We start from the raw sequence: 13,094 nt of genomic DNA, 5'->3' as shown, positions 1-13,094 counted from the left end.
TAATGTCAAGGGCAGTCACTCCCACCTCACCTCTGGAATTCAGACTTCTTTCCATGTTGGACCGAGCTGTAATGATCTCTGAACCTAAATGGTGTTGGTGGCTCCCAAACTGAGTATTGGTGAGCAGGTTATTGGTGAGTAAGTCCTGCTTAACAGCACTATCGACGACACCTTCCTTCACTTTACTGATGATTGAAAGTAGACTGATGAGACGATAATTTTGTGGATAGTACATATCTAGGCAACTTTTCACTTTGTCATATAGATGGCAGTATTCTACCTGTACTGGAACAGCTTTGCTAGAGGCACAGCCAGTTTAAGATCACAGGTCTTTAGAACCACAGCTGGGGTGTTGTTGGGGCCCCATAGCTTTTCCATATAAGTGCACTCAGCTATTTGTTGATGTCATGTGGGGTGAATCGATTTGGCTGAAGACTGGCTTCTGTGATGGTGGGTACCTCAGGAGGAGGCCACAATGGATCATCTTCTGACTGAAGTTGGTTACAATTGCTTCAGGCTTTTCTTTTTCATTCAGTGCTGATGTCTGCCATTATTGAAGATGGGGGTGTTAAGCCTCCTCTTCCCATTTATTGTTTAATTGTCACCATTCATGACTGGATGTGATAGTACCGCAGAGCTTTGAGCTGATCCATTGGTTGTGGGATAACTTGGCTCTGTCTATAGCGTACTGCTTCCCCTGTTTTGCATTAAGTCCAGTGTTATAGCTTCATCAGGTTGGCACCTCATTTTTAAGTACAGCTGGCACATGCTCTACATTCCTGATCGAATTAGGGCTGATTTCTTGGTTTGATGGTAATAGTGGAGTGAGGGATATGTTAGGCCATGATGTTGCAAATTATAGTTGAATGCAATTCTTTTGTTGCTGATGGCCCACAGCGCCTATGGATGTCCAGTTTTGAACTGTTAGAACTGTTATGACTCTATCGTATTTACTACACAGCACAATGGAGTATGTCCTTAGCGTTAAGGTTGGACTTTGTCTCCATAAAAACTGTACGGTAGTCATTCCTACCAGTACTGTCATGAACAGATGCATCTGAGATGTTTGGGACCTTGAGGTTAAACAGGTTTTTCTTTCCCTCATTTTGGTTTTCTCGCCATCTGTGCAGGCCCAGTCTGGCAGCTGTGTCCTTCAGGACTCAATCATGTTATGACGTGCCAGGTGATGTGTGCCAGGTGGACCAAATCCACAAGGAAAACGTGGTCGGGCTATCACAACGGTTTTGCAATTTGCATTTATTGCGAGAAGATGTGTGTGCTAGATTCAGAAGTAATAAGTCCACCAAGGCCTTTAGAGATTTTAAAAATTAAATTAAAATATTTATTAACAAAATAAAAGATTTCAAGCACATACATAAGACTACAGTTATTTACTCCTATAATAACTCTTAAAATTCCTAATTAACCTGACCCCCAGTTACAACCCCTTTAAGGCAATGGTCCAAAATAAATTTTACATTTAAAACAGAACCAGCAAGTTAACACAATACCCACTTGACAATGGAACTCCAAATGGCTTTTTCCCAACTTCTGTTTCGTTATATAGCAGACTTATGCACAAATAGCGGGAGGCTTCATCAAGGCTGTTTCACACACTCCTGTTGGATCTTACATGGCCTTCCTTCACATAGCCTTTCATCCTTTATATATGTTTCTCTCTTCTTTAATATGTAAATTATATTGTTCCATATATCTTTGAAACTATATCTTCCTCGTAATATAAAAACTTTCATGTTATCAATATTGTCAGTAACCTTTGGGAAAAATAAACACAGTCCTTAGCCTGGCTTATCTAGCTAGTTGTAAACAGACTAAGATCCCTTTGAAATCCAAATCTCTTCATTTATCTAAAATGCAAATCCCCTTCACACCTTTTTACATGCTAAGGCAGCATCCATGTTTACTCATTAGCATGTCATGCACCTAGCTTCTTTTGATGATTTCAAGCTTGCACTCCAAATGGAATTAAATCACACAGACAGAGCCAACTATATTTACCCCCATAAACCTACTTCTCAATAAACCAGAAAAATATTATGAAAATTATTATACTGTCGTCACAATCAGCTTGGTCAATCGTGGTGCCACTAAGCCACCCTTGGTAGTGGGCATTGAAGTGTCCCACACAGAATATTTTCTGTGTCCTTGTTGCTCTCAGTGTTTCCTACATGTGGTGTACATAGAAGAGCATCAATTCATCGGTGAGCTGGCATCTGCAATATTCTGCCTTTTAGAATTTAACTAGTGACCCAGGTCCTGGCCCAATAGAGAGTGCTAGTTCTGTTTTTTTCATTTGTCAGTTGGTCAACTTTTGCTAATTTTCCAGGATGGCATGTACTTGCATGTGGAAATGATAGAGATCTACATATATATTACATAGAATATACTTTGCAGAAACAGGCCATTCAGCCCAACTTGTACATGTGAGTATTTATGCTCCACTCTAGTCTCCTACTATTCTTTCTCATCTAACTCTATCAACATATGTCTCTATTCCATTCTCCTCATATGCACACCTTACTTCTCCGAAATGCCTATGCCATTTCCCTCAAACATGCTCTGTGGTGGCGAGTTCCACATCCTTTCCACTCCCTCGGTAAAGAAGTTTCTTCAGAACTGCCTATTTGGTTTATTGGTGATTATCTTGCATTGATAGCCTTTCATTTTGCTCTTTCCCACAGGTGGAAATGCTTTCTCAGCGTCTACTGTTACAAAACTTTTCATAATTCTGAACACCTCTAATTCACCTCTCCACTTTACAAGAGAAAAGATGCGCAGCCTGGTAATAGGTATAACTTCAAAGTTCTGGAGCCTACCTTGCAAAAAAATGTTTGCACCCTCTCAGTGCCTCTATATCCTATTTATAACGTGATGACCAGAACTGTTCACAGTATGGCAAGTTCGGCGTAACCAAGGTTCAATATAAGTTTAGCATGATTTCTGTACTTTCAAATCTATCCTTCTAGAAAGTGCTTGGCTAGCCTTTTTTAATGGTCGCACTAACCTGCCTGGCTACTTTTAGTGAATTATGTTTGTACTCCCACTTCCTTTAGTTACTTTACCCCATTTCGATTTTTTCTCCCAAGAGACGTGATCTCCTGATGAAGGGTCCATCCGAAACTTGGTTTGCATTTCCTTGTTTTTATTAATTGATGAGAATGTGGGTGTCACTGGTAGGCCAGCATTTTTTGCCCATCCCTAATTTGCCCTTCAGAAGGTGGTGGTGAGCTGCCTTCTTGAACCGCTGCAGTACATGTGATGTAGGTACACCCACAGTGCTGTTAGGGAAGGAGTTCCAGGACTTTGACCCAGAGAAAGTAAAGGAACCGATATATTTCCAATTCAGGATTGTGAGTGGCTTGGAGAGGAACTTCCAGGTGGTGGTGTTCCCATGTATCTGCTGCCCTTGTCCTTCTAGATGGTGGCAGTCGTTTGTTGCTGCATATGAAGCACTTGAGTTATTTCGAGCATCCTTTCGAAGTTCTTTGGAGCGACGTTTTCTCCCGCCAGGATGCGCTGTTAACTTTTGCTGAGACCTGGATGCTGTCGCCCGCCTCGAGCGGCAGCCGAACGAGAGGCGCGCGCCCTGGGGATGGTGCGCGCACCGAGATGGTGTCGCGCCGCGCGCACACGTTACACAGACAAAGTTTGAGTGGAAGAAGACAGTCTGCAGGACCGTAAACCTTAGGCTCTCATTACTGTAGGAGATGTTTCAAAAAAAAAACTTTCCTGAGAAGACGCCACCAGAATTTTATTAACTCAGTCGCAATTTAGAATATTATCCTTGATCGCTGCGTTTTAAGAGAATTCTGAAGAACAAACGAAGGGCTTTGTATAGAGGTTCCTTTCTTGTTGCTCTTTCTCGTGGTTCTGAGGTGCCTCCCTTGGGGGGACCGTTCGGTCTCTTTGGATGAACACGACCAAGTCGTTTTTTTAAAAATACCTGCCGTGGTCTGCATTTAACTAACGAGTGATGTACAAAACTAGGATAAAGTCGACACGTTTTGGAAAAAACTTCGTGCTACTTCTGTTCATGTGCTGCCCGCTTTTCGGAGAGATTTCAACAGGTAAGGAAGGATTTTAAAAGAGTAAAGGCGGACAACAGAATGTGACTTGCGTGGAGGAAATAATAGATTATTTAACGTGAAACCTCTGCCTGTATCTTCCAAGCTGCCGAGCAGAACAATGAATCATAGGGAGCCATTCGGCCCATCGTGCCTCTGGTAGTGTTAACTTCTCTGGAACTTGGTTACAAAATTATTGCAGAGTTTTTAGTGCATTCATCAAACTTCAGGCTAACTTTTTGTAAGATGTTTGCAGCGAGAAAGAAACGATTTTTTTTTGTGTGGTTTCTCTCTTCCTTTATGAGTTCATAGCAAACAATGCTGGAAAAGGTAAACTCGAATAAACGCTTCTCATTTCCTGTGTGCCTTGCCGAATGCATGTTTGGAATCAGGAAGCATCACGCTTCACGTTAACAAGCAATGCAGTTGTTTTTTAGACGTTGCTAAACTCGGTGATTAACATTTGACCTCTGTTTCTGAGTTACATTTTCACCAGATTTCCATTTTGTACTGCAAGAACAGGCTTCTGATGTATTCCTTTTTCAATTTGGTTGCTAAAGTTTTTAGTACCCAAGGGATGAAGTGATTGCATTCATTTGAGGCTAATTTTGGTAGAGTGATTTCCTGTATTTTATTCAACTATGCAGACGTTGAAGGGACATTGCGACCAGAGGTTTAGAAAGGGGGGGAAAAGTACACAGTTCCTTAATGTTTGAGAGCAACGTTGCGTCTGTGTGCTGTGATGTTTGGGGATCTCAGTTCTGGGTATCAAATAAACTATTGCTGGCCAGCAACAAATTTCCAAACTTGAAGAAATATTTTTTGGTACAATATTTTTGTATGTGTTGGAAAACGGGATGAAAGTAAACTAATTTAATTGGACGTCTCTGTATGTTCACTTTTGTTGTCAGATAACGATAAGTATTCAATTAAACCGCATTGCTTCTGCCCAGCAGCTGACTGTAGGGGAGAGTCATGATGTTGCAGATTAAACTGCATGTGTTAATCAATTGCATATTGAGGGGGAACTCTTCCTGGCGAATTCTTTGTCGGTCCCTCTAATCCATTTTTCTTCTCAACGGGAGGTGACAGATGCTTAGGTTTCCTGTTGTTCAAAGGCAAGTTTGCTGGGTTCTGCCATTTGGTACCACTGATGGGGGGTGGGGGAGCCAAAAGCTCTCAAGTTAGTACAATTTCGATGGAATTTATTTTCAATTGGCTTTTATTATCCCCTTTTGAATGTACGAAGATAATGCGTGATAAGGGTCACCATTTCTTGGGATGGAAGGCGTGCGAGAAGAGATCAAATACTGAAGTGCCCACCAGTGATACTGAACTACATGCATAAGGGGATAATTACTGTAGTAGTTTGAGAAGTGTAGATGTGTGTTAGCTTTCACTGAAATATATTTATTTTTTATGAATTAAAAGCCAATGATTGGAGACGCAGGGAATGTGTCAATAGTGCAGATCAGGCAGCATCTGTGGGATCAATTAACGTCTTCAGTTAATGTTTATTTTTAATCCCTTTGGTACCATATTGCCACAGTATTAGCATTTTGATAAATTATTTCTAGGTGATAAGTGCACCATAGAACAACAGCTATCCAACAATGTTTGTGCTGAAGATTAATATTAATTTATAGCTATGTAAATGAGCAGAAGTTCAAACAAGGTCCTTCCCTATTCTCATGATGAACTTTGTATTGTCTTACCTGAAAACATGCTGACTATTTTGCTCAAGCCTCTCCTGCACTCTAATATGCCATTTGACAGGCCGTGCCTCCAAGCAAGTGGCTGAAACTGGCAATGTGCATATAAATATTTGTATATAAAATCAGTCATCTATTCTGTAGCTCTATTTCATTATGTCTTCTCCAGCAGGTCCTATAGAGTAGATTAGTGATAATGCATTAAAACATTATTTTTAATGGCCCAGATTTTGCATATGTATTGATGGCAAACCTGTCAGCATTCCTACTCCACAGAAACTGACAGTAATTTCAGGGTCGGTACATGCACGGAATAACACAAAACCAGAAGTTGTTATCAGGATTCAGTGCTTATCCAGAGTGTCTGCTGTTGAAACAAAAACAGAAAATGTTGGAAAAACTCAGCAGGTCTAGCAGCATCTGTGGAGAGAGAAACAGAGTTAACGTTTCGAGTCTGTCTGATCCTTCTTCAGAGACTTCTTCCGGGTCATACAGACTTGAAATGTTAGCGCTGTTTCTCTCTCCACAGATGCTGTGAGACCTGCTGAGTTTTTCCAGCATTTTCTGTTTTTGTTTCCGATTTCCAGCATCCGCAGTATTTTGTTTTTATCTTAGTGTCTGCTGTTGACATGATTTTCTCCTGACTGTAATGAATGGGAGATCTAAGAACTGATAAGAGCTTCCAATCTTATGCTATTATTCTCACTGCAAAAGGCCTTGAAAAAGTTAATCTTGTTGAATGAGGTGTAACTTGGTTTGTAACGGTGTACAAACTTCATAATTACTACTAAACACTCTCAATGGCCCTGAAAAGCTCATCTTGTATTTATGGAATGTTAAAGTTTCCCATAATAAAATTTCCGCATTCTTACATTTTAAAAAAAAGTTTGTTAGCTTTTTTCCTTAATCCAATCATCAATTATTTATTTCGCTACCTGCAATTGTAAATTGAAAGTAAAGGATTTAGTGGTTTTAGCTTTGTGATTTTTGTGTCTGAGAGTACTTTAATGTGATTGCTTACCCTGCTTGCTGATATCGATGCTGCTGTATGCTTGGAAATCCTCTCTACAGCATCAGATTTTAACTGCCATCAGGTAAGGACAAGTCCACGCAACAGGGATTGTTAAATCTGCTTTCTTAGAGCTCACTAGCGAGTGCTGTTGCTTCACCACTGACCATGAAAAATCTAGGCCATTGTTGTTCCAGTGTAAAGCAGCTCATTGTTCCTTTCATACAGTGATAAATTTAGATAATAGTTCATGAGACTAATTTTTAAATTCAGTAATGCTGTGCTTCAGCATATAAGTTTTTATACTTCCAAGAATGAATATTTATTTGCCATCTTTTCAAAAAGTTGAATAACACAGTTGTCTTTATGAAGTGAAACTCTCATTGGTAAATGCTTTTTCAGTAAAATACTTCAGGTACTGGATGTGGAATCATTTTTAGACATATAAGTGTTTTAGCTTCAATTTCTTGTTTTAGTTTTACATAAGAACATAAGAAATAGGAGGAGGAGTAGGCCATTTGGCCCCTCGAGCCTGCTCCACCATTCAATAAGATCATGGCTGATCTGATTGTGGCCTTAATCCAACTTTCCTGCTGCCCCTCCCATGACTTTTGACTCCCTTGTAGATCAAAAATCTGTCTAACTCAACCTTGAATTTTGACCTAGCCTTCACTGCTCTCTGGGATAGAGAATTCCAAAGATTAATGACCCACTGAGAGCAGAAATTCTTGGCCCCCACTTCTGTTTTAAATGGGAGGCCTGTTATTTTGAAACTGTGCCCCCTAGTACTAGATTCCTCCATGAGGGCAAATGTTCTCCCAGCATCTACCCTCTCGAGCCCCCTCAGAATCTTTTATGTTTCAGTAGTGAGCTTCCTCATCCTTTGTAACTCTAATAAGTATAGGCAATTTCTAGCAATTAAGAAATTCTGTTTTTTTTTAGACATTTTTTGAAGAATTGCTTAAAACTGTGTGTTCATTAGAAAATGCTGCAACCAGAATATCCCACAAGCTGTTCAGTGTAGGTTCTAGCAAGGCAGAAGCCCCTGAGATTTGAGACATAGGGATAATTTTCAATTTTGCCCATGGGTGTTAATCTGGTGGGGTGGATTGCCCACTTGTAGAATCAGCTGGATTTTCATCACATCTGCCTTAAACAAAATGCCCTTTAAGTCAAACATCCCAGAGGCTAGGAATCGTGCAATGAGTAACTCACCTCCTAACTCCTCAAAGCCTGTCCACCATCCACAAAGCACAAATCAGGAGTGTGATGGAATGCTCCCCACTTGCCTGGATGAGTTCAGCTCCCACAACACTCAAGAAGCTGTACACCATCCAGGACAAAGCAGCCCGCTTGATTGCCACCACATCTACAAACATTCACTCCCTCCACCACCAAAGCACAGTAGCAGCAGTGTGTACCATCTACAAGATGCACTGCAGGAATTCACCAAGACTCCTTCAACAGCACCTTCCAAACCCACAACCTCTACCATCTAGAAGTTCCCCTCCAAGTCACTCACCATCCTGACTTGGAAGTATATCGCTGTTCTTTCACTGTTGCTGGATCAAAATCCTGGAACTCACTCCCTAAAAGCACTGTAGATGTACCTACATCACATGGACTGCAGCGGTTCAAGAAGGCAGTTCACCACCTCAAGGGCAACTAGGGATGGGCAATAAATGCTGGCCTGGCTAGCAAAGCCCACATCCCATGAAAGAATTAAAAAAAAAAAATCCAATTAAGCCTAACTCACCTTGAGTCACTGCACTCGCCATCCTAGAAACCTTTCCTCAGTCAAAGCCTAGTTATATTCTCAAGGATATGCTGTCTTTATGTCAGTGTGCCCAGTCAATGGGAATACTGCAGAATTTGTAGGGAAGAACGATTTGAGTCAGGCTCTAACCTACAATGTAAAGGAATCCATTTGTGAGATTTTCTACCTGTAGCATTGCAAAGTAAAGTAAATGAACCTTTGTGCATACCACACTTCCTCTGACCTGCATAAATAGATTCATGATGCTCAGCAAATTTTTGTAGAAAATGCAATGTGTTGGCAGGCTGTGTTACCTTTTCTGGTTGTGCAAAGAGATCCAGCCTAGTGACAAAAAGATCACCTATTGAACATAATTGAACCAAATCCAAAACACTACCTTCCTGTAATGGTCACGATGGGCAGACACATGGCTACATCCTGGGTTTCCCCTTTTCCACAGCTTAATATTGCATTCCACTGAAGAGGTGGCATGTGGGTTGTCCTAATATTGATTGAGACATTGTAGAAAATAGCCTAATTTGGAATAAATAATCTATTTGTTGGGACTAAACCAGAGAAATTGTTTTAAATCTGGTTCTTATTTTGGTCTACTAACACTGACTAGCTGGTAAGCTGGCAGTATCTGTATAGCTCAGGTGCTGTCAAGGGAGATGGCATCAAATCCACCTGCCTTTAGAAACTCTCAATTATGATAATACAGGCCAAATGTTCCAAATGTATACAGACATTGTGACAAAGTGCAAGAATGCAGTAAATGGTAATTCCACAGCCATCCTAGTTTGTCAAGCATAAGCTGCTCCCTTCACTTATCTATTTAATTGAACTGTTTTTTTTATTCCTTTATGGGATGGGTGTTGTTGGCTAGGTCAGCATTCGTTGCCTGTCCCTAATTTCCCTTGAGAAGCTGCTGCCTTCTTGAATCACTGCAGTCCATGTGGCATAGGTACATCTGTAGTGCTGTTAGGGAGGGAGTTCCAGGATTTTGACCCAGCAATGATGAAGGAACAGTGATATATTTCCAAGTCAGGCTGGTGTGCGACATTTAGGGGAACTTGCATAGATTGGATGCTTATATACACTGTATAGCATGCCAACAATTTGTAAATAATTGCAGAATACAAGTCTAAATTTCAAAAACTGCTGATGCAAATTGATTGGGCTCATAAAGAACTATATTTATATGAAGAACCAAAATTGCGATCTTGTTCTGTGCATTAATTATGACCAGTTCTGAAAGCGTTAACAAAGGTTTGTATGTTCTAGGTTTAACCTGAATGCAGGGGGGAATATGTTAGATGGCGTGCAAAGGTTGCCTTCTGTGGCATTTGTTATATTTTTACCTTCGCTATAAAGATTTTATGGTATTTTTATTCATGAGGTACGCAAGACAATTATTATAATTCAGCACATGGAGCTAACGAGCTCCTGAGTTTGCAATTGTTACCAGTGCTTATTAATCCATTATTGTTGACTGTATTTAATGCATTTGTAATGAGATAGGCTGACGAATTGGCAGTGATGGGAGGCAAAGGACGGAATGGAGGAGGTGATGGCTGCTTTTGATTTAGGCATGCTATTCACAGGAGGAGGCCTTTACCAGTTGAAATTAGAAATGAAATTTGAGCTTGATTGTTTATGAATTTAAAAATGAACAACTTATTTTGAAGATGCATAATGTTCGCTAACATGGATTTAAATTTTAAAACAGAGCAGTTAAGCTTGCTTTTTATCATTTAAGGATGGGCAATCAAATGGCAAGCTTCTCAACAAATCTCTACTTCGAAGTTTTGAATTTGAAGAAAGTGATACCTAAATAGTACTGTTGATGTGTATAGTTCCACATCATCAGATTTAATGTGATTTTATATTCTCTTGTATCTAAACGAAAACATCATGCTAAAACTCCTGTAATGGCATGGATTCTTTTGTCCTCTTCTTGAGGGGCATGAAGAATTACGTGGCTGCAAAGGATTTTATTAATTTAATAGATCCCATCTGGCAATATTTAAGTATCTTAGGTGTGCTAAAAGGAATGTCTGAATGGAATATAACCGGTTTTAAAACTTCAAAATGTTTTTTAACTGTTGGTTCCATTGAAGACTGATGTTATATGAAGCAGTGAGACAATTACATTGCTAGTTTTATATATATATTTAGTGTTTGACCTATATTTCTGTGTCTCATATAATTTCTCAAATGTATCTTTTAAAAAGCATTTAATGCTTTGGTGAAATAAAATAAAGTTATTCTGTAAAAGTAACATTTTATTTCTGCTGTAATTTAGTTACTTAATACATCACATAAATCAAATGTTTCTATAACATTTGTAATGTCTTTTCACATTTTGATCTGGTTGAAATACAATGCTAAAGTAATCAGGTTTAATATTTGAGTCAGTTGACTTAAGTATTTTTGGTCATTTCAACAATAGACCATAACGCAAGCAAGCTCTAAGAAAACGTTGATTTGCATAGGATGAATCTTTATGGCTTAGTGAGTTAAACGTTTTCAAATAATTGCCACCCTTGTGTGAATAAGCTAAACATTAAATTAAGGTAGGTAGCACAGACACATGAGACTTTTCAAAAGCTCAAATCCTTTAATGTGGTAACCATCCATCTCAAAAAACCCTGCAAATTGTTTTCAAAATCCCTCTTCCTTTATTACTTAACAGTATTTACTTAACTTGAGTGATAGAGAGCTGATAAAATTACACTGGGAAATACAGCAGTATATGTTTCTGTAATTGTGCTTCACTACATAGTTTGTATATTGATATCCACGATCCATTTAAACTCATGAGAAATTAAAGGCTGCACAAAGTATGAGTTATACTAAATCAAACAATCTAGACTGAACAGACCACTATGTTATGTAGAAGTGATTGAAGTGGTTGCTGTAATCAAAACAGGCATAAATGGACATAAAGATATTACTGTATTGTGGCAGAATTACTGTTTGCACATGATGCATCGCATCATGCACGGCTATGTCCATACCCATACATCGAGACATAAAAACTCGTCTAATTAGAAGCTGATGACAAAAGTTGAACATTGTGAATTGAATAGCCAGCTGACTTTCAGTTGTATGCAGCAATATGAGTATATGGAATGAAAAGAACTGGTCTGTGAAAAGAAAGAATTACTGTACTAATTTTTAAATTGAAGAGGCTTCAGTGAGTGGCTTTGTACTGCTTTCCCTTATTGGCTGTGCATGCATTTTTAGATATTTAATTAGTTTTCATTGAATAATAGAATGAAACAGCAAAGAAGGAGGCTATTCTGCCCATTGTGCCCATCTTTGGAAGAGCTGCCCAAGTGGTTCCACTATCTCAACATAAAAACAAAATACTGCAGATGCTGGAAATATTCAGCAGGTTTGGCAGCATCTGTAGAGGGAAAAGTTTTGATGAAGAGTCATTGACCTAAAACATTGGCCTGGATTTTTGCTCCCAAGGTAGTGTGAATCAGGATATATCCTGGCTCACCACACCCGATTTGGGAGAAACTCCCCCAAATGGTGGGATCTTTGCTCTGGGGGAGGAAGGGGGTGGGTGCAGGTTAGAGTGTGGCCTGTCACCCCCCCAGAGGTAGCCTTGAGCTGCCGAGTGCCAAGTGGGGATGTTTAAAAGGCCCACCTTGGTTCTCTGGAACTTCATCCCGGTTGTTTTGTTAAATTTGAGACCTACTAGCCCTCAACCCTCACTCTATCACTGCCCCACCCATTCCCTTGCGAACCTAATACCAATTCATGCCCTCCCAGCCACCCTCATGCCCTGTATAGCCCCCATACAAATTCACCCATTATCCACCATGGCCAGACCTCAGGAGCCATGTTGAGATGGAACAAAATAAAAGTCTAAATATTTACTATTCCCTTCCTATAATTAAAAGACACCCCTATTTATGAAAGCGCACTCAAAACATTTGTATCCCATCAAGTAAAAATCCATTATAAAAACAAACAGACATATATTCATAACGCCACAAAGACAGCTAATCCTTTATGGACCATTTTGAGCTGTTAATCAAACTGAATTTGGAATCTCCTACTGCGATAATGATAGGTTTTCAAAAGCAACCAAGCATTAATAATGCCATAATGATAGTCCTTGGGATAATGTCAACAAACAGCTATTGTGACTGCTGTGCTAGACTTCTTTCAACTCTCTGACACAGACAGGCTTTTTTTTAACTTTAAAAGGCTGGAGATTTAATTAACTTAACAGCTTGACAGTTCTGCAGACCTTATCTATCCTTCAGGAGCTTTTCCGACTGCTCTAAAAGTCTCTAACTCCCACACTGCAGGCTAAGGCCCTTGCTACAGTGAAAATAGATCTGTTTGAACTCCGCACTGAGTTCAAATGGTCCTGCTGAGTTCAACTTTCCCACATGTATGAGTCATACCTAACTCCCTTTCCACTACTGACGAAAATGGGATCTGTCAGAAATGGGGGCAGAACATCTGGATCTGGGATCCGCCCGTCATTTTTAAAGGTTCATGGAGAC

At 39.8% G+C, this 13,094-nt stretch overlaps 1 protein-coding gene across 3 annotated transcripts in view; it reads left to right on the top strand.

Annotated features, from left to right (window-relative positions):
• Positions 1-3,644: 3,644 nt before the first annotated feature.
• Positions 3,645-13,094, top strand: part of ror2 (receptor tyrosine kinase-like orphan receptor 2) — a 339,608-nt gene continuing 330,158 nt past the window's right edge. For all 3 annotated transcript variants that reach the window (XM_078568791.1, XM_078568782.1, XM_078568772.1), the window contains exon 1: positions 3,645-4,088. In XM_078568791.1, the coding sequence (XP_078424917.1) occupies positions 3,995-4,088 (94 nt within the window). In that variant the 5' untranslated portion in view covers positions 3,645-3,994. The remainder of the gene's footprint in view (positions 4,089-13,094) is intronic.

This window comes from Cetorhinus maximus, chromosome 2, assembly GCF_964194155.1.
Source record: "Cetorhinus maximus chromosome 2, sCetMax3.hap1.1, whole genome shotgun sequence".
Lineage (NCBI taxonomy): Eukaryota > Metazoa > Chordata > Chondrichthyes > Lamniformes > Cetorhinidae > Cetorhinus > Cetorhinus maximus.
Note: the sequence above shows the minus strand (reverse complement) of the source record. Positions and strands in the feature narration are given on the sequence as shown.